We start from the raw sequence: 21,549 nt of genomic DNA on the forward strand, positions 1-21,549 counted from the left end.
GGCATCTTGATGCTGCCAGTTGCTTCATGCGGACGCTGCAAAACGCCAGAGCAGCACCGATCCCGCAATAAACCCTCATCCTCCGGACTCGTCCGCCTCCGCCTCTTCCAAGCCCCTTCCTTCCTCTCCGACCCTCGATTTCCAGGCGGGGATCCTCCGGTGACGCGCGGGTTCGCCCCGTCCCCCGGCGCGCGCGATCCAAGGCCGGCGAGGCGCCCCCTTGCCCGGCTGGGAGGCGCCTGCGCTCGCTCGCTCGGAGGCCCCCCCGGGCCGGCCTTCTCGCGAGACGGGGCGGCGCCGGCCGAGCCGGAGGTGGAGCGGCTGCTGGGCGGGCGGGCGCGCGGTCTGGCTGCCTGGCCCAGGGAGGGAGGGAGGCAGGCAGGCAGGCAGGGAGGCGCCTCGGCGGCGGGAGGCTCCGCTGGCCCAGCGGCCCCGGGCAGGAGGTGAGATGGGCACCGGCGCTCGGGGGAGCCGGAGGCGGCGCTGGGCGCGGCGGGGCGCCCTGGTGGGGCATCCGATCCGGGCGGGCGCTGCGCGTAATGCCGGCTGGATGGAGGAGCCGCCGGGCTTTTTTTTCCCCGGGGTGGGGCGCGGGTGGGCTGAGCGGAGAGATGCTGCTGCCCCCCAACTTCCCCGGCCCCGAGCTCTCACCCACGTGGATGCGCGGGGCTGCCCGGCGACCAGGAGGAGGGCGCGCGCCTCCGTCCAGCCCGTGCGCAACGGGGCAGGAGGCGCACGGCAGCCGGCCAGGCTCCCCGTCCCCAAAGGGCTGCCGAAGGTCACGCCGCGCGCCAGGGGTGGCGAGGGGGTGCTGCTTCTCCCACCCACCCCTCGTCTCGCCCCCCGGGACTTGGAGAGGCTGCGCCGCGATGGGGCGGGAGAGGATTTCCTCCCGCGCCGAAGCCCTTTTGCGAAAGACCCGCCCGAGTCTCCGGGATTAGGAGGAAAGACCTCCTTGTTTTAATTCGGATTTTTTTTTTAATCATCGCGGCCACTTCGTTCCCGGTTGGTATCTGCGCTCAAAAAGAAGACGGGGCATCATTTCTTCCCCCGCTCAGGTCGCCTTTGCAAGTTGCCAGGTAGCCGAACAGACACCTGTGGACACACTTAGATAGCGGCCGGCGATGGGGAGCGGCAGCACCTGGCGTTGGCTTTGTGCTTTGGTTTCTGTGGACTTCGCTTCTAGTTTGCTGGTTCTAGTTTTCCTTCAGTTTTTTTAACGGGAAATGAGACTGTATTGTATTGCATGAAGTTAGGAGTGGTCTTTTATTATTATTACTTTAAGGCTCATAAACAGCGGTCCCCCCCCATGTGAGATTGGGATCAAAGATATCTGGCTGTGAGCACATCATACATTTAAAGCACGCAACACATCCAATTAGTGCCGGGAAACTGTAGTTTGACAAGAGTGCTGGGAATTGTAGAGCTGCGAGGAGGTAAACTAGAGTTCCCATGATTGGGGGCAGGTGTGTGGTGTGTACAGGGCCTCTGACTGATTCAAAGTAGATCGGCAACATTTTATTACTTCCAGTTCTTTAACAGTGAAATTTACTCTCCATTCTCTGATTCTAAGGTCAGACTTTTGCAGCCGGCTCTGTGTAGTGAATATTGGGGTGCTTGTAAAAAGCTTAGTAGATCCCCACAAACCCAAAGTCTCCTCACCCCTGATACAGGCAACTGTTAATATTTGATTACAGTGGTACCTCGGGTTAAGTACTTAATTCGTTCCGGAGGTCTGTACTTAACCTGAAACTGTACTTAACCTGAAGCACCGCTTTAGCTAATGGGGCCTCCTGCTGCCGCCGCGCCGCTGGAGCACGATTTCTGTTCTTATCCTGAAGCAAAGTTCTTAACCTGAAGCACTATTTCTGGGTTGGCGGAGTCTGTAACCTGAAGCGTATGTAACCTGAGGTGCCACTGTATTATGATTATCATTCTTATTAATTACCTGTCCTTAATCCTGAGGTCACAGGGTGGTTTACAACACCAGAACACAATAAATGATAACCCAGGTTCACTGTGACGGAGCAGCATTTCTGAGAGACGGCACAGTGGGCAGCAGAGTGGGGCGCCTCCATTCACCCCAGGGCAGCATTCCCTAATGGACAGCCTCCTGGTGGTCACATGCCAGTGGTGGGCGGGAGCAGAGGGAAACAAGAATCGGCAGGGCACAAAACCCACAGATTCCTGTGTACATGTATCTCCATTGAGACAGGCAAGTTCAAGGACCCCAGCCAACCAGGTGTGGAGCAGAGCTAGTGCAAGGTATGTACTGAGTCCCAGGGGCCACATAGGAAGCCCTGGAGGGCCGCATCTGACCCCAGACCTCAGATTTCCCCAACCCTGGTGTACAGTACGGTGCTCCCTCTGAAACTCTGCTTGGCTCTCGACTCATTTAATTGAACATTAAGCCCATAAGCCCAACTAGCTTAGCATGTTGTTATGCTCTGTGTAGTTGGGGGCTTTTGGAAGCTAGGGGGTGTTTCCATAGAATGGAATGAGGGAGGCTTGGGAGTTTGTTCGGGGTCTTTCTAGAGCAGAGCGGCTGGCTGTAGGGTTCGATTGTGATGGGTCCCACTTTGAATTGTGTTGGGGTGGATACTTCCATCCTGTTTATGAAGTTCAGGCTTGGTGGCTGGCTCCTTGGTGCTGGTGGGGCTTGTTCCACTTGTCAGCAGTTGGTGTGCTATGGAGAAATATCCCCCTTCCCCTTTTTCTTTTTTGTTCTGGTAGGCCTAGAAATCCTTCTGTGGTTAACAGTAGCCAAAGCTGACTCAGGCATCTGCCTAGCTATCTCCTCTGAGTCGGACTGAAAATCAATGAGAACTTGAAATTAGGAGTGTTAAAATGAGAACTGGTGCGTAAGCAGTAATCCCTCTTATATGCTCAGGGGGAAACACCACTGGAGGGGGGAAGGGCTTCCCCCACTGTCAATTTGCTTCCAAGTGTGGGAAACAGAATCTAGCATTCTGCAGGGCTCCTCTGTGTGTGAACTGTGTCACCTGCAAAATCTTTGCAGTTTTCCCCTCGATCTGCCATGTGGACCCTCAGTAAACCCGTGCAACTCCCATGTGGCTATCAGGGACTGCATATTCTGACTCGGTGTATCTGAGCCCGTGTTAGAAACTGAGCTATAAAATCTAGGAGCCAAATGGCACCTTAAATCTAGGTTATGGTTGCCACAACGATACGCCCATTTTGTGTGTGTGCAGGATTACGAAGGAAATGGTCTGTGGGGAAGTGCGGCACCCAAAGACACCCAAAGTCTTTGGGTGCTGCGCTGCCACGTGAATCAGCTGATTTGCGGGGCAGCGCAGCACCAAAAGAGGTGTATCTTTTGGTGCTGTGCTGCCCAACAGACCAGCTGAGTGGTGCACCACTGCAGCCACACCAGACAGCCAGATGGAGATGTTAGGGGCCAAACCTGGCGACCAGACACCTCGCAAAAGACCGGTCGCCTGCTGCAAAATGCGACTGGCACCCAGCTAATTTCGAACACTGATGAACAGAAACTCTGGGTGGGCAACGAGTCTGATGAGCTGACATAACCCTGCACTTTCTTGGAATTGGTTGTCATGCAGAGGCTGCAAAGAGATTCGCTGTAGCAAAGTGGCTCAACATGGAAGGTTGCGCCATTAGCTCCAGGCTGCTGCTTCTAATGTCTAAGAAACTGATAGATGGTGGAATGGTGAACATCACTCATTCCAGATGCCAGGGGTATTGCATGAGAGCTCGTTGCAGGACAGTGGTTTCAAGGTGGCCTGTAAATTAACATGGTTGTATTGAACATTGATTATTATTATTATTTTTAAAAGAATGTACAGTCATACCTCATGTTACATTTGCTTCAGGTTGAGAGTTTTCAGGTTACGTCCCGCGGCAACCTGGAAGTACCGGAAAGGGTTACTTCCGGGTTTCGCCGCTTGCACATGCGCAAACGCTCAAAATGACGGCATGCGCAGAAGCGGTGAATCGCAAGCTTCGCAGACGCGGGTTGCGTTCTGCTCATGTTGTGAACGGGGCTTCGGAACAGATCCCATTAACAACCAGAGGTACCACTGTACAGTATTAGACACTGGTCACATTCACACTGTGGATTTGAAGCACTAGGATACCACTTCAATTAGTCAAGACTTCCCCCAAAGAATTCTGGGACCTGTAGTTTGAAAATGAGATCCTTAGATGGTCTAGCTAAGATTCCTGCATTGCAAGTGCTCGGGCTAGATGACCGTTGGGGTCTCTTCAAACTCCACATTTCTATGATTCATAAGTTCATGTATGCATTTGCAAAATGACTAGAGTCTGATCCAGGAGGCTCTGACCGGGATCAAACAACAGACTCTGAATTTTGACTGTATTTTGACACTACACATTTAATTTAGAATCGTAGAATTGTAGAGCAGGAAGGGACCACAAAGGCCATTTATTGTCCAATGTGGGGCTCGAACCCACACAATCCTGAGATTAAAAGTCCATTTCTCTACCAGATGAGCTATCGCTTGGATATTTAACTTGTAGCTTGACACTTTTAGTAGGGCAGGTTGTGAAACTTGGGATGCGGTGAGGTTGCTGCAGTTACTTAGGGGAAGTGAAAAGGGGGAACTTGCAGACGTGTTTCCTCCACGCTTGCATGAAAGAGTTGTGATATGGGGTGCAGAAACCAGAAAGTCAACGCTGCTTCTGCTGGGCAGGGTACATAATAGCCCCCATATCTGGGTTGCACAGACAACTTGCTTGCAGAAAAGGAAGAATGTGTTCCTATTATGACATATTCTGGAGGCAGCGATGCTTCTGAATGCCAGATGGTTGAAACCACAGAAAGGAAGAGTTGGCCTTGGGACATCTGATTGGCCACCATGAGAACAGAATGCTGGACCTGATAAAACAACAGCAACAACACAAAAGATACATAATAATCTGTAGAATTTGAAATATTGTTTTTATTGTACAGTCATACCTCATGTTACGTTTGCTTCATGTTACGTTCTTTCAGGTTGCGACCCGGAAGTTCCGGAAAGGGTTACTTCCGGGTTTCGCCGCATGCGCAGAAGCGCAAAATGAGGTCACACGCATGTGCAGAAGCGGTGAATCGCAACCCGCACGTGCGCAGATGCGCCGCTGCAGGTTGCACTCTTTTCGTGTTGCGAACGGGCCTCCGGAACGGATCCCGATCGCAACCAGAGGTACCACTGTGCTCTTATACAGTATATTGGATTTCAGCCATGAGCTGCATTAGAGGTCACTGTCCGACTGAAACGTGAGACAAAGAAAGATACAGTGGTGCCTCGCAAGACGAAATTAATTCGTTCCGCAAGTTTTTTCTTCTTGCGAGTTTTTCGTCTTGCGAAGCACGGCTTCCCATAGGAACGCATTGAAAATCAATCAATGCGTTCCTATGGAGACCGTCCGGGGACAGAGGGGAAGCGCCACGCGCCTTCCCCTCTGTCCCCGGACCTGTTTTAAAGCAAGGGAAGGGGCAGCGGGGAGAATCGCTTTTCCCCGTTGCCGCCCCTTGGTTCGAGAGGGCAAGGTGCGCGCGCCTTCCCCTCTGTCCCCTCTTTTGAAGCAAGGGGCGGAGGGGAGAAGATCGCTTCTCCCTGTTGCCTCCCCTTGCTTCAAAAGAGGTCCGGGGACAGCGGGGAAGACGCGCTGCGCTTCCCCGCTATCCCCAGAGCTTGCGGGGCAAGCTTCGTTTTGCGAAGCAAGCCCATAGGGAAATGTGTCTTGCGAAGCGGCTAAGAAAACGAAAAACTCCTTCGTCTAGCGAGTTTTTCATCTTCCGAGGCGTTCGTCTTGCGGGGTACCACTGTAAATCGGTACCTATAACTGTCTTCTTTGATGATCCCTTGTAGCCAAGTAAGATTGTCTTCCATGAACACAGTTTTAACAATGAGTCCGTAAGTGACTGTGGAGGCCAGTTCTGGATCCACATGTCCTTCCGCAGTGGGGACATAGGTTTCTGGGCGGGAGTTGATCACAGTGAGGGTTTGCCAAATGTGCCTTCCTCTTAGCACATTTCTCCCTTTTGTCCTGAGTTTGAGTGTCTTCATAGCCCATGACACCTTTGGTAAAGGCTGTTCTCCAATTGGAGCGCTCGCAGGCCAGTGTTTCTCAGTTCTCGGTGTTTATACTACAGTGTCCAGCTGAAAGGTGAGATAAAGAAAGAAGTAGTAAATCTGTACCTATAACTGTAAAGCAGTCGGTGCCCTTGGGATATTATTGGACTGCAAGTTCCATCATCCTTGGCTATTGGCTGCTGGGGCTTCTGGGAGCTGAAGTCCTACAAAATTTGGAAGGCAAGCACATTGGCAGGCCTTGTCTGTAAACATAAATGCAGCCAGTGAGTACGGAGTGGAAAATTTGTATGACTATGGAATTTTTCTGTGGAAAAATTTCCATGCATTGTTGCCTAAAATTCATTAGTGACATAATAAATAGCAAAAATTGAAAAAGTGTTTTGCGGTCCCTTAAGGGCATTCATTTTACTACTACAAAGTGCTCAGGGGTAGCGTATTATGGGATGAGCTTTCATGGAGTCAACAGTTCAGTGCATGAGTTGTTATCCTGTGTTACACTTGGCTGGTGAGGAATTGTAAGCTGCGAGATAAGAGGAGAATGAAATGCAGATTGTACCATCTGTGATAGCAATTTTGCAAAGTGTTGGTGGTAGATACTTTGCAGAGCACTGGTGTCGATAGCACAAGCGTCCTTGCATCGATAAGCCAATAAGCACAGAGAGCATAATAAAAATCCATGCTGTTGATTCAGCCCACGAGTGATAGCACCAAGCCTCTTGACCAGGGGTGAGCAAACTTTTTCAGCAGGGGGCCGGTCCACTGTCCCTCAGACCTTGTGGGGGGACGGACTATATTATGGGGGGGAATGAATGAATTCCTATGCCCCCCAAATAACCCAGGGGTGCATTTTAAATAAAAGGACACATTCTACTCATGTAAAAACACGCTGATTCCCAGACCATCTGCTGGCCGGATTTCGAAGGCGATCGGGCCAGATCCGGTCCATGGGCCATAGTTTGCCTACCCATGCTCTTGACAAATCTTAGTTCGGGTTTTAATCTCCCTTCGAAGTTCATTGGTTCAAGGATGACCACTTTAGTTATACAGTGGCCTGGGAGGTTGATGTGTTTGGATTTATGGATATTGCTGGTGTGAGAATTGTGTACTCTTTTGCATATATAGTCTGGCCTGTTTGTGATATGTCGTATGCAGAAAGGAAACTAATTTAAGACCGATAGTGGAATATACACATTAGAAGGTGGGTCTGTGAATGAAACCCTGATGCAATGGATGATGTTGTTAAATCCACAATAGACGCAAGAATAGATTTAGCATCTGGATCTGAACTGTTTTAAAGTTGTCTGTGACTTCTTTCATGTGGCTTGAAAGCACGCAAAAGTATTTAGGCATGCTAAGATGCCTTCCATGTATATATTTGGGTTTCTGTGTCATAATATGTGTACAAATATCCCAGTAACTTCCAAGTGATTGCGTGAATAAGTTTCATTATAATGTTTTAAATCACATTTGAGTATATTTATCGACAGCCCCATCAATCATTTCTTCTGGCTAGGAAGAGAACTTTTTAAATATTTTATCCAGCATGTAAAATTGGCATGGAGCACTTCTTAAAAGTTTTAATCCAAAAGTCTGAGTGGTTCAATGCCTTTATTGGAAGCAATTCAAATGTCCCAATGTAGAGGCAGATTTTTAAGTTCAAGAGGCCCCCCCTTCATCAGGCTAGAAACATGTAGAACATCTTTCTTATGTAACCAGTGTGGTGCAATGGTTGGTCTAGACAGCTGGGAGACTTGGGTTCAAATCTCCATTCAGCCTTGAAGCCAACTTGGTGACCTTGAGTGAGTCATCATTTCTCAATCATGGCTACCTTTCAGGGTTGTTGTGAAGATAAAATGGGGAGGGGAAAACCGTGTATGCCTCCTTGGAAGAATGATGGGGGTATAAATGGAAGAATTAAAACAGAAAATAACACAGAAATGGCAAAACAAAATAAAAAAAATCCTTCCAGTAGCACCTTAGAGACCAACTAAGTTTGTTATTGGTATGAGCTTTCTTGTGAATGCACACGTCTTCAGATACACTGAAACAGAAGTCACAAGACCCTTATATATAGTGAGAGGGTGGGGAGGGGTATTACTCAGAAGGGTGGTGGGAATGGGTGATTGACAGCAGGTGGTGCTGTGGTCTAAACCACAGAGCCTAGGGTTTGCTGATCAGAAGGTCGGCAGTTCGAATCCCCACGACGGGTTGAGCTCCCGTTGCTCGGTCCCTGCTCCTGCCCACCTAGCAGTTCAAAAGCACGTCAAAGTGCAAGTAGATAAATAGGTACCGCTCCGGCGGGAAGGTAAACGGCGTTTCCGTGCACTGCTCCGGTTCGCCAGAAGCGGCTTAGTCACACTGGCCGCATGATCCGGAAGCTGTCTGTGGACAAACACCAGCTCCCTCGGCCAGTAAAGCGAGATGAGTGCTGCAACCCCAGAGTCATTCGTGACTGGACCTAAGGTCAGGGGTCCCTTTACCTTTACCTTTAAGGTGCTACTGGAAGGAATTATTTTGTTTTGTTTCGGCTATGGCAGACCAACAGGGCTACCTACCTGTAACTAGAACATGCAAGGAGAGAGAAGAAGCTGAGTGTGATGTAAAAGACCGCAATCTGTAATAGTTTTGAAATGACAAGCAGAAAGGATAGGTGCAAAACAGATTCAGGTTCCAGTTGATTTATACGATGGGGGGGGGGGGAATCCTGGTTCAAAACTTTCCAGAAAGCCTGCACCACCAAATGCAACAAGGCTCATTTGCTCACTGGTGTTTGCACAGAGTGGGGAACAGTTTATGGTCTGTTTGTCTGTTGACAGTGGCCTGCAAACCTCCTCTTTCAGCCCCTCCTCCTCAGGTTCAATGTTTTTTGCTTGGCCTCCCCTGAGTCAGTCATCACGTTCCCCCAGTGTCTTCCGAGGCAAGTGAACGAAAGTTCTTAGCCAAGAAAACCCAGATTGAGTGTGCCCACTGAGCAGACTTTTGAGAGTCCCATGGACTGCAAGAAGATCAAACGTATCCATTCTGAAGGAAATCAGCCCTGAGTGCTCACTGGAAGGACACATCCTGAAGCTGAGGCTCCAATCCTTTGGCCACCTCATGAGAAGAGAAGACTCCCTGGAAAAGACCCTGATGTTGGGAAAGATGGAGGGCACAAGGAGAAGGGGATGACAGAGGACGAGATGGTTGAATAGTGTTCTCGAAGCTACCAGCATGAGTTTGAGCAAACTGCGGGAGGCAGTGGAAGACAGGAGTGCCTGGCGTGCTCTGGTCCATGGGGTCCGGAAGAGGCGGACACGACTAAACGACTCAACAACAACACCCAACGCTTGGCGTCCAATGAAGTTGAATGTTGGAAGAGTCAGGATGGATAAAAGAAAACACTTCATTGCTTAGTGCATGGTAAAACTGTGGAACTCACTTCCACAGGAGGGAGTGATGACCACCAACTTGGATGGCTTTCAAAGCAGATTAGACACATTCATGGAGGTGGAGTCTATCAATGGCTACTACTAGCCTTGACAGCTGCCTCCAGAGTTGGAAACTGTAAATGCTACTAACTGCAGGTTGCCTCCGGAGGAGAGTTGCTCCTGCTCTCTGGTTTCCCACAGGGATTTGGTTGGCCACTGTGAGAACAGGATGCTGGACTAGACGGGTCATTGGCCTGATCCAGAAGGTCTCTTCTGGCGTTCTTGCTCACTCATCTGCCGCTTCCAGAGGACTGGCTAAGTGCCATCACAGCACATTTTGTACTCTTGGGTATTAAGAGCAACATAGACAGCTGCCTTCTTCCAAGTCAGATCCTTGGTCCATCTAGCACAGTATTGTCTACACTGACTGGCAGCAGTTCTTCAGGGTTTCAGATGGAGAGTCTATCCCAGATGCCAGGGGGAAAGTGGATGGTTCGGATTTGCAATGGACAATTTATGGAGAAGAACAGACCTTTTAGAGGTTTTCAGCTGTGTTTAATGCTTGGTCTGGGTGGAGTAGTTGAGTGTGGGTAAGACCTAGTCTGGGGCTCTGCAAAGGAATGTAGCCAACTCCAGGGCTCCAGTTAAAGTATATTTATTGAAGAAGTAAAGGCACACACAGAGAGAAATAGAAACTGGCAATTAAAGAAAAAACTGCACTGAACAGGAAACATAAAGTCCTTGTAAGTGCCCCTGTCTCAGAAGATCTTACAGGAGAAACTTGGGTCCTGAGAGCACAGTTCCTGGTTTGTTTTTATTTCACGATGTGTTTTGTGTTCTTTTTGTATTTTTATGTTATGAACCGCCCTGTGATCTCCGGATATACTATTAATAATAATATTAATAACGATAATAATAATAGTTGTGTGAGAAGAGAAGGGAGATGCTGCTCTCTTGCAGCAACACGGAGAGCAAAAAACATTAGAAAGATTGCCTATGGCAATTCAAGAAGGGAGGAGTGGCGAGGAGAGAGGTAGCTGGTTAGGAAGAGAATACCCTACATGTGTCCTAGTGTAATGTAGCGGTTAGATTGTCACAGTAAGACCTGAGTTCAAATCAGCCACAAAGGTCACTGGGATGACCTCGGAAGCCAGCCCCTGCCTCTCAGGTGGATTAAATGAGGAGGGGCAGAATCACATATGGCACCTTGAGCCCTTTTTTGGGTGGGGGAGATAATAATAATAATTTTATCATTTGTATCCAAGCCTAGGGCTTGCCACTCAGAAGGTTAGTGGTTTGAATCCCCACGACGGGGTGAGCTCCTCTTGCTCGGTCCCTGCTCCTGCCAACCTAGCAGTTCGAAAGCACGTCAAAGTGCAAGTAGATAAATAGGTACCGCTCCAGCGGGAAGCTAAATGGCGTTTCCGTGCACTGCTCTGGTTTGCCAGAAGTGGCTTAGACATGCTGGCCACATGACCCGGAAGCTGTCTGCAGACAAACGCCGCAGTCATTCATTTATGAGGAATACTATGATTTTAAAATTACATCTTTTTTCTTTTTTGTGTATAGTAATACTTGTCGATCTATGATAATAACAATTATGAACATACTCTGAAAACAAGAATATGTATAGATGTAAAGTCATGATGTAAAGATACACTTGTGAGTAATAAAGGAAAAACTAATAAAAAACAAAAAATCCACCCACAACCAAGGGCCGTGTGTGTGTGTGTGTGTGTGTGCGCGCGCGGAGAGGTCCTACTTGCCTTTGCCCCATCCTCCCGTTCCAGAACAGCTGTACTACTTCAAAACGACATTTGTTTTTCGGCATTGCTCCTGGGAGTCAGCTGATGGCGCCCCTCCCTTCCCAGCAGCTGGCAGAGGCACATGTGCAGACAGGCTTGTAAAGGAGGTCTGTCAGGCGGAGGCGACGCTGGAAAAAGTTGCTGCTCTCCCCTTTTCGTAAGGGCTTCGCAAGGGAGAGGCTCGGTCGCGAAGGACAACGGTCAGTGTCTATAGAGGACGGCTGCTTGTTCCAGAGGTCTCCTCACCCCCCCCACAGCCTACCACGTTTTCCAGAGACCGAAAAAGGTTACGTCAGCTGCCTCCCCCCCTTTTGCCTTGGGGAGCTGCACCATCGCTGTTTAAACGGGGCTCTCGCCTCGAAAACATTGCTTGCCGAAAGGACCGGCAGCGAGTGCAGGAAAGGGCAAGCAAAATGGCCAAGTGGGTGGAGGGACAATTCCCCCCCCTTGGGGGATGGTTGCAGCATTTGGGGGCTTTTCTAGAGGAATGTTGAGTCGGAGGAGTTGGAGTTTATAAAATTGTGCGTGGCACGTTATCAAACGCTCTTCTCTTCCTCTCTCGTAACGCTTGCGGGCATCCATGGAAGCCGAATGCTCAAAGATCCAGGGCACGTTTTAATAAAAGTCGTGCCGCGCGTAGTTAAACTGTGGAACTCCCTCCCACAGTTTTGACCGTGTTGACCACCAACTTGGATGGCTTTAAAAGAAGCTTTGACTTTTAGAAGACGTCTGAAGGCAGCCCTGTGTAGAGAAGTTTTCAGTGTTGGGCGTTTTGCTGTGCTTAATGTTTTAACTTGTTGGAAGCCAACCCAGAGTGGTTGGAACAACCCAGTTAAATGGATGGCATATTAATAACAACAATAATATTGACATATTTGTGGGCTGTCAATGGCTAGAGGCGTGTGTCTATATATACTCTGCCTTCGTCACTGGGAGTAGCAATGCAACTGGATGCGAGTTGCTGGGAAACACAGGAGAAGAGAGTGATTCTGTGCTCCGATCCTGTTTGAAGGTTTCCCAGGGGAAATCTGAATGGCCGCTGTGAGAACAGGGTGCTGGACAAGGCAAGCCATTGGCCTGATCCAGCCAGCTCTTCTTATGCAGATTTATATACTTAATCAAACTCTTAATTGCTCTCCCATCCTTTCTCTGGCAGCATTGCATAAAGAGCCAGCAGAAGTGGTCAGTGAGCTGGATTTAGGCTGGGTTCAAACTAGCTTGGTGGTCTTGTGCCAACCGCTAACTCTCAGCCCAGCCAAACCCACAGGGTTGTTGGTTATGATGAGAAAAGTGGGGTGAACTGTGAGCTCATTCTCAACTCCTTGGAAAAAAATGAGGGTTTGTTTGTTTAAGAAAAACATGAACATACTTTGGTTATCAAGCCAAAAAATATCTTCAGAATGGCATACGCAGAAATGGCGAAATCGACCGGAAGAATAAGAAATCAAGATAAACAACTTTTTAAAATAAAAGAATGGAAATGTTCTGTTTATTGAATATTTACAGTTAAATTGTAAACAGATAAGCTCATTGGCAGGATTATTGTAATAACCTGCAGTTTTATAAGAGTATGTCTTTAAAGTAGATGAGTAAATGAGCAAATTAAGTTAATTTGCATATGCAGAGGATATTAAAAATAAATTTAAGAAACCGCAGGAAGAGGGGAAAGAAAGTCAAGTTTTGAAATGTTAAAATGATTGTAAAATTCGTGAAAGGTATAAACTTGGAAAGTATAAATAAAATTTGAAAACAAACAAACAAAGACTTCAGGATAAAAAAAATCCTTCCTGTAGCACCTTAAAGACCAACTAAGTTAGTTCTTGGTATAAGCTTTCGTGTGCATGCACACTTCTTCAGATACACACTTATTCAGATACACTGTGTATCTGAAGAAGTGTGCATGCACACGAAAGCTTATACCAAGAACTAACTTAGTTGGTCTTTAAGGTGCTACAGGAAGGATTTTTTTTATTTTGACTATGGCAGACCAACACGGCTACCTATCTGTAACTAAAGACTTCAGGGATACAGTTTCACACCAGCCCTTGTACGTTAGGAAGCTGGGATATTGCTTTATTCTCAGGGTGACCCTTGATCCATTTATCCCAATATTATCTGTTCTGCAGCTAATCTCCTGGGCAGAGAAGTCTTTCCTGGTTCCTCATCCTTTCTGGAGATGCCAGCGATTGTACCTGGAACCACCTGCATGCAGAACATAAAGCATTACAACGGATGCTCCTGATGAATAGAAGAAGCTGCCACATACCAGGTCAGATGATGTGTCCATTTACTTCAGTATTGCCTACTCAGACTGGCAGTGGCTCTCTAGCCTATCAGGCTGCGGCTTGAGGTTCTCTTAACTGGAAGTGGAAGTCTTGACCTTCTGTAAGCTTCTCACATGCTAGACCACTGGCCTGTGGTCCCTCCCCATTGCAGGGGTATCTGGGACATGTTCTAGACTGGGCACTCAATACGGCCTCTGGTCTCATTTCGCGTGACTCCTGAACCTGCCCTATTCTTCTGAGTTCCTTCCTTCCTGTTCATTTTCTGCAGTTTTTAAAGTGTGTCTTCCCCTCTTTCTGTTGTAGTTTCAGGACAATTATTGGACGGATGGACCATAATTTATCTGATAAAAATAAATGGGTGGTTTCTTTTAAAACCTTTCCCTGGTTGTATAGCTTATAATTGCATGGTTGATAATAAAAAAATAAAAACATCCCCCTCCCACAAGCTATCTGAGAACAAATTGGTAGACTTTTGCCAGTTATGCATATATGTTTGTTTACGTAGCACACCAAAGCCAGAAAGGCGTTACTTTCACTTGCTTCTCAGACCTCTGTATTGGTATGCTTTACTAAAATAAAATCCAGTGCACTTATTTGAGAGTAACCCTGTTAAACTCAGTGGGGCTTACTTCTGAGTAGACCGGTATAGCATTGGGCATTCTATTCTGAACTAGCCATGGTGAAAATTGGGACAGAGAGGTCTTTAGTTCAGTGTTTCCCAACCTTTTTTGGGCAAAGGCACACTTGTTTCATGAAAAAAATCTCGAGGCACACCACCATTACAGCCCTGTGACGTCAGCGCGCAGCGTCACGCCGGGAGGGACATGAATTGCTAGCAAATTACATAATCACCTCCTTGAGGGCTGGCTCATCTTCTCCGAAGGCAGAACCCCATTAATTAACAGCACAGACTCACACCATAGCCAAGACGAGGGGGGAAAACCTCAGTCATGCACAGTCATGCACATGTGGGGGCTAAATGAGGACGAAGACCGGGCAGAGAGCAGGGTTCAAATCACCCCACCTGGCCAGGACAATCCCTGGGTGCTCCCTTGGGCCACTCGCCTGACCCACCTCGCAGGGCTGTTGTTGCGAGGATAACACGGGGAGAACCACGCGCGCCCCCTGGGAAACGTAGTTCACGCACCCCGTGCGGGCGCGGAGCCCAAGGGCGAGGGGACTACGGATCCCGGCACCCCCGCGCCGGGGACGGAGGGGGAGAGGCCGGGTGCAGGGATGGAGGGACGGGTGGGCGAGCGAGTGAGTGAGTGGCAGCCGCCAAGCCTTGGCCGAGAGCCAGGAAGGGCCTCCCCGGAGGAGGAGGGAGGTGCAGAGCGGGAGGGAGGGAGGGAACCCCAGGGGTCATCTAGTGACGGCGCCTCAATCGAAAATTTGACTTTTTTAAAAAAAATCCTTCGAATTTTTAAATTTTTCCCGTGGCACACCAGGCAACATCTCGCGGCACACTAGTGTGCCGCAGAACAGTGGTTGGGAAACACTGCTTTAGTTAACCCAGGATTCTTGTTTCTCTTGCTCCATCCATTGCTGGCCTTTGGCCTCTGAGTGCTTACCCCCAGGGAATGTGGCTTTTGACAGAATTAAAAGTTTCCACCCCCTGATGGAAAGTGCTACCAAACCCCTGGGGCCTCTGTCTTGCCTTGCGCAAGGCGAGAATTCACCTTAAAACAGACATTAAAAAACCCAGACATATGCAGTTGCAGCTGCGTGTTCCAAGGGAAATCGATATTAAGGGCAAGTTGCTTGTCCATCACACCTGATTGTCTGCTGGAACAGGGATGACTAACCTGTGGCCTTCCAGATGTTGCCAAACCCCAGCTCCCATCGTCCCTGACCATTGGTCATGCTGGCTGGGGTTGATGGAAGTTGGAATCCAGCATCATCTTAGGAAGAACCATATTATTGCAGGAAGGGACCACCAGGGTCATCTAGTCCAATCCCCTGCAGTGCAGGAATCTTTCCCCATCATCGGGCTTGAACCTATAACCCTGAGATTAAGAGTCACCGTAAGGGGTACACACTCCCTGCCCTTTGCCTTTGGGCCAGTCAGCCTCTAAAGCAGCGGTTCTCAACCTGTGGGTCCCCAGATGTTGTTGGACTACAACTCCCATCATCCCTGAGCTCTGGCCTTGCTAGCTAGGGGTGATGGGAGTTGTAGTTCAGCAACATCTGGGGACCCGCAGGTTGAGAAAGGCTGAATTCTAAAGCATGCTTCTCCAGGAGAAGAGCTGGAAAACCACCAACTTTACTCATCATCATCATCATCGACTTTTTTTTAAATATAAAATATTTATTAATTTTTTTTGAAATATAACAGTAAAAATGAAAAAGAAAAAAGAAAAATACAAAATAAAAACAGTTAAAAACATACATTTTTCCTTTTACTTATTTTCTTTTAACTTATTTCCCGGACCTCCTCATACCTCCCTTTTTTGTATTCCACTTCAATTTATTGGTTCAGCAAATCCTTACCATTAGATTTTAACCCATTCATCATCATCGACTTTTATTGCGCGAGCCATAGGCCATGGCATCATTCAGAAAAACAACAAAAGGAAAAACAGCAATAAGCATAAAAATCATCAGGCACCACACACACAATATAAACCACGGTCGCAACTACAGTACTAAGATTGCTTGTTGCATAAAATGGAATAGCAAGAGACAGGAAGAGACTGGTCAGCAGTGGAACAGACTCCCTTGGAAGATGGTGGACTCTTCTTTCTTGGAGGCTTTTAAGCAGAGGTTGGAGGGCCAGCTGTCATGGGTGCTTTAGTTGAGATTCCTGCATTTCTGGGGGTTGGACTAGATGACCCCTGGGCCCCTTCCAACTCTCCAGTTCTATGATTCTATGAAAACTTATATGCATGTAAAGAAACATCTCAAAGCATTTTGCAAAAAGAATTAAGACAATAAATTTGCCAGTGAAGAAGAAGAAGAAGAAGAAGAAGAGTTTGGATTTGATATCCCGCCTTTCACTCCCCTTCAGGAGTCTCAAAGCGGCTCACAATCTCCTTTCCCTTCCTCCCCCACAACAAACACTCTGTGAGGTGAGTGGGGCTGAGAGACTTCACAGAAGTGTGACTGGCCCAAGGTCACCCAGCAGCTGCATGTGGAGGAGCGGAGACGCGAACCCGGTTCCCCAGATTACGTGACTACCGCTCTTAACCACTACACCACACTGTGAAAACAGCTGCATGAAAAATTCACACAGTTATTAAATCAGTGTTAAGCTAAGAACAGAATGAAACATGCTTCAGCATTTTACATATCTGGGTAGGCTTGTATTTTCTTACAAATGCAAAAGAGGTCTTTTTTGGAGCTGTCAAGTGGGCAAATATGGGTAAGACAATCTTCCATATACAGTAGTACCTCGGGTTACATAACGCTTCATGTTACAGACTCCGCTAACCCAGAAACAGTACCTCGGTTTAAGAACTTTGCTTCAGGATGAGAACAGAAATCGTGCTCTGGTGGCGCAGCGGCAGCAGGAGGCCCCATTAGCTAAAGTGGTGCTTCAGGTTAAGAACAGTTTCAGGTTAAGAATGGACCTCCGGAACGAATTAAGTACGTAACCAGAGGTACCACTGTATTGTATGAATTTTACTCTTCAGCTTCCTTTTTGGTGTGTGTGTGTGTGTGTGTGTGTGTGTGTGTGTACATACACACACACAAGATTTCCTTGGTTTACAAAAGTACATGCCTTGTCTCTTTTTTTCAGGTTGTACAGTCTTTCTTGCAATTTAGTTGCAATTGTTGTGAGACATTAGTGTTGAGTACAGTATAAGGTTGGGGAAGAAGAGGGGGGAAACTCTCTTAGCTTTCTTGAATCACCCTCCCATATTTCCTATTTGGGTGCTTCATTTTGAATGGCCCCTCCCCACTGCTTGCCTTTTCCGTTCTGTCTTTCTGACCATCTTGTGTGGGGAAGGAGACTAACCTTGTATTTGACCTCCTTACAGGTTCCTCACTGTCCTCAAACCGCCATGCTGGCTCTCAGATATTTCCAGCAGAGCTGGAGGTGAGCGCGGCATGAGGTAGCCACTGCCGACGCCTCCGGCCAGGATGACCAAAGCACGCCTCTTCCGCCTCTCGGTGGTGCTGGGTTCCATCTTCATGATCCTGCTGATCATTGTCTACTGGGACAATGTGGGGACAGCTCACTTCTACTTGCACACGACCTTCTCCAGGCCTCACGGGGTCCTCCCCACCGTGGCCAAGGACGGAGGCCAAGACTCAATGTCGGACGTCGATGAGTTCTTGGAGAAGCTCCTGAGCTCTGACCTGAAACGCGATGTGGGTCTCGGTCAGAAGACAGAGCCGCCTGCCCCACACGCCTCCGCGAGGCCCGTCGCCGGCAACTTGGAAGAGAACGTGAGGGGCTACGACTGGTCCACTCGTGACGCCGGCGCGATCTTGGACCAGGAGCAGCTGCAGGCGGAGCGGCGCCGGACGCTGAGGGAGCTGTGCGCCAACTCCAGCTTCGCCTTCCCCACCAAGGAGCGCTCCTTTGATGACATCCCCAACTATGAACTGAACCACCTCATCGTGGACGACCGCCACGGCGTCATCTACTGCTACGTCCCCAAAGTGGCCTGCACCAACTGGAAGCGGGTGATGATCGTTCTGAGCGAGAGTCTGATGGACCAGGGCGTGCCGTACGCAGACCCCTTGGACATCCCCCGCGAGCACGTCCACAACACCAGCACCCACTTCACCTTCAACAAGTTCTGGCGCCGCTACGGCAAGTTCTCCCGCCACCTCATGAAGATCAAGCTGAAGAAGTACACCAAGTTCCTCTTCGTCCGAGACCCTTTCGTGAGGCTCATCTCGGCCTTCCGCAGCAAGTTCGAGCTGGAGAACGAGGAGTTCTACCGCCGGTTCGCCATCCCGATGCTGAAGCTTTACTCCAACCACACCAGCCTGCCCACCTCGGTGAGCGACGCCTTCGAGGCGGGCCTCAGGGTCTCCTTCTCGGACTTCATCCAGTACCTCCTGGACCCCCGGACCGAGAAGCTGGCTCCGTTCAATGAGCATTGGAGGCAGGTGTACCGCCTCTGCCACCCGTGCCAGATCGAGTACGACTTTGTGGGCAAGCTGGAGACTTTGGATGAGGATGCAGCCCACCTGCTGCAACTCCTGAAGGTGGAACACCTTCTTCGCTTCCCTCCCAGCTACCGGAACAGGACAGCCAGCAGCTGGGAGGACGACTGGTTTGCCAAAATCCCCGTGGCCTGGAGGCGGCAGCTGTACAAGCTGTACGAAGCGGACTTCGTCCTTTTCGGTTACCCCAAGCCAGAAAGCTTGCTTCAGAACTGAGCGAGGCAGAACGGAGGGAAAGAGAGCATTTGAAATACCAAAATATCTCCTCTTCTTTTTCCAGAGCCCTTCCGTTGACATAACAGAAATGCAACTTTTTTCTATAGTCTTTTTTAAAAAAACAAAACAAAACCACCCCATTGCTCGGACGCATTGAATCTCCCATCGCAGGAAGACTTTCCCCTTCCTCTCGTTCCGATTCATTTTATGAAATGTACCTTTTTTTTTTTTTCTGTTAGGATATAAGTTTGTCCACTCCACCAGCTGTATTCTTTCGGGTGCTTTTTATTAATGCATTTTTTTAATTAAAAGAGAGCACGAGAAAGAGAGAATATTAATATATTAAAATATTTAATACAAATCATTGTTGTGGAGTAGGGGAATAAAGGGGCGCACCATCTTTCGTTGCAACTGTTCAGCTGTGAGTGTCCGCCGGAATTTTTCTAGCTGGGGAAGGCAGCAAAGTCAAACACTGTACGTGTGTTCAGGGGAGCAGGCTAGCTTCTCACAATACTTTTTGAAAAGAATAGTGCAGGTACCGTATTTTTCGTTCTATAGGACGCACATTTTCCCCTCCAAAAATTAAGGGGAAATGTGTGTGCGTCCTATAGAGCGAATGCAGGCTGCGCCGCTAAGCCCAAAGCCAGAACAGGAAGACGGAGCACTGCGGAGCGCTCCGTCTCGCTGCTCTAGCTTGGGGACGGCTGCCCGCACAGCCTCTGCAGGGCAGCGGGGTGCCTTCACCCCGCTGTCCTGCAGAAGCTAGCAAGGCTGTTCCCAAGCCAGAACAGCGAGACGGAGGGCTCCGTCTCACTGCTCTAGCTTGGGGATTGCTGCGCGCAAACCTCTGTAGGGCAGCGGGGTGCCTTCACCTCGCTGTCCTGCAGAAGCTAGCAAGACTGTTCCCAAGACAGAACAGCGAGACGGAGGGCTCCATCTCGCTGCTCTAGCTTGGGGACGGCTGCGCGCAAACCTCTCCAGGGCAGCGGGGTGCCTTCACCTCGCTTTCCTGCAGAAGCTAGCAAGGCTGTTCCCAAGCCAGAACAGCGAGACGGAGGTCTCTGTCTCGCTGCTCTAGCTTGGGGACGGCTGCGCGCAAACCTCTGTAGGGCAGCGTGGTGCCTTCACCCCGCTGTCCTGCAGAAGCTAGCAAGGCTGTTCCCAAGCCAGAACAGTGAGACGGAGGGCTCTGTCTCGCTGCTCTAGCTTGGGAACGGCTGCGCGCAAACCTCTGTAGGGCAGCGTGGTGCCTTCACCCCGCTGTCCTGCAGAAGCTAGCAAGGCTGTTCCCAAGACAGAACAGCGAGGCGGAGGGCTCTGTCTCGCTGCTCTAGCTGGGGGATGGCTGCGCGCAAACCTCTCCAGGGCAGCGGGGTGCCTTCACCTCGCTTTCCTGCAGAAGCTAGCAAGGCTGTTCCCAAGCCAGAACAGCGAGACGGAGGGCTCTGTCTCGCTGCTCTAGCTTGGGGACGGCTGCGCGCAAACCTCTGTAGGGCAGCGTGGTGCCCTCACCCCGCTGTCCTGCAGAAGCTAGCAAGGCTGTTCCCAAGACAGAACAGCGAGGCGGAGGGCTCTGTCTAGCTGCTCTAGCTTGGGGATTGCTGCGCGCAAACCTCTGTAGGGCAGCGGGGTGCCTTCACCTCGCTGTCCTGCAGAAGCTAGCAAGGCTGTTCCCAAGACAGAACAGCGAGACGGAGGGCTCCATCTCGCTGCTCTAGCTTGGGGACGGCTGCGCGCAAACCTCTCCAGGGCAGCGGGGTGCCTTCACCTCGCTTTCCTGCAGAAGCTAGCAAGGCTGTTCCCAAGCCAGAACAGCGAGACGGAGGTCTCCGTCTCGCTGCTCTAGCTGGGGGATGGCTGCGCGCAAACCTCTCCAGGGCAGCGGGGTGCCTTCACCTCGCTGTCCTGCAGAAGCTAGCAAGGCTGTTCCCAAGCCAGAACAGCGAGACGGAGGGCTCTGTCTCGCTGCTCTAGCTTGGGAACGGCTGCGCGCAAACCTCTGTAGGGCAGCGTGGTGCCTTCACCCCGCTGTCCTGCAGAAGCTAGCAAGGCTGTTCCCAAGACAGAACAGCGAGGCGGAGGGCTCTGTCTAGCTGCTCTAGCTGGGGGATGGCTGCACGCAAACCTCTGTAGGGCAGTGGGGCACCGCGCTGTCCTGCAGAAGCTAGCAAGGCTGTTCCCAAGCCAGAACAGCGAGACGGAGCTCTAGCTTGGGGACAGCTGCGCGCAAACCTCTGTAGGGCAGCATGGTGCCTTCACCCCGCTGTCCTGCAGAAGCTAGCAAGGCTGTTCCCAAGCCAGAACAGTGAGACGGAGGGCTCCATCTCGCTGCTCTAGCTTGGGGACGGCTGCGCGCAAACCTCTGCAGGGCAGCGGGGCGCTGCTCTCCAAAGGCTTCAGGGATCTTTGAGGCTGGCGGTGGGGGAAAGCAGCGCTTCGCTCCACCGCCAGCCCCACAAGCTCTGGTGAATGTACCTTGGACGCACCTAGTTTTAGAGGGGGAGAACAAGAAAAAAAAAATTTTCCCTGTTCTCCCCCTCCTATGGTCCTGTGCGTCCTATGGTCCGGTGCGTCCAATGGAGCGAAAAATACGGTATATTATGCCTCTTATCTCGGGTTCTACAAACACTAGAAACTT

General features: G+C 49.8%; 1 protein-coding gene across 5 annotated transcripts; it reads left to right on the top strand.

Annotated features, from left to right (window-relative positions):
* Positions 1–341: 341 nt before the first annotated feature.
* Positions 342–19,272, top strand: CHST12 (carbohydrate sulfotransferase 12). 5 transcript variants are annotated; one of them, XM_081169637.1, is made up of 3 exons: positions 342–443; positions 13,416–13,558; positions 17,555–19,272. In XM_081169637.1, exon 3 carries the CDS (start codon positions 17,658–17,660, stop codon positions 18,909–18,911), a length of 1,254 nt encoding a protein of 417 aa, XP_081025763.1. In that variant the 5' UTR covers positions 342–443; positions 13,416–13,558; positions 17,555–17,657; the 3' UTR covers positions 18,912–19,272. The 5 variants fall into 5 exon arrangements, with proteins under 5 accessions (XP_081025763.1, XP_081025766.1, XP_081025767.1 ...); XM_081169640.1 differs by lacking the exon at positions 342–443 and adding an exon at positions 895–1,079; XM_081169641.1 differs by lacking the exon at positions 342–443 and adding an exon at positions 2,046–2,265.
* The last annotated feature ends 2,277 nt before the right edge of the window (positions 19,273–21,549 follow it).

This window comes from Podarcis bocagei (assembly GCF_964188305.1).
Source record: "Podarcis bocagei genome assembly, chromosome: 14".
NCBI lineage: Eukaryota > Metazoa > Chordata > Lepidosauria > Squamata > Lacertidae > Podarcis > Podarcis bocagei.

Coding starts and splice junctions, on each gene's coding strand:
- CHST12 (XM_081169637.1), top strand. CDS start 17,658: ATGACCAAAGCACGCCTCTTCCGCCTCTCGGTGGTGCTGGGTTCCATC.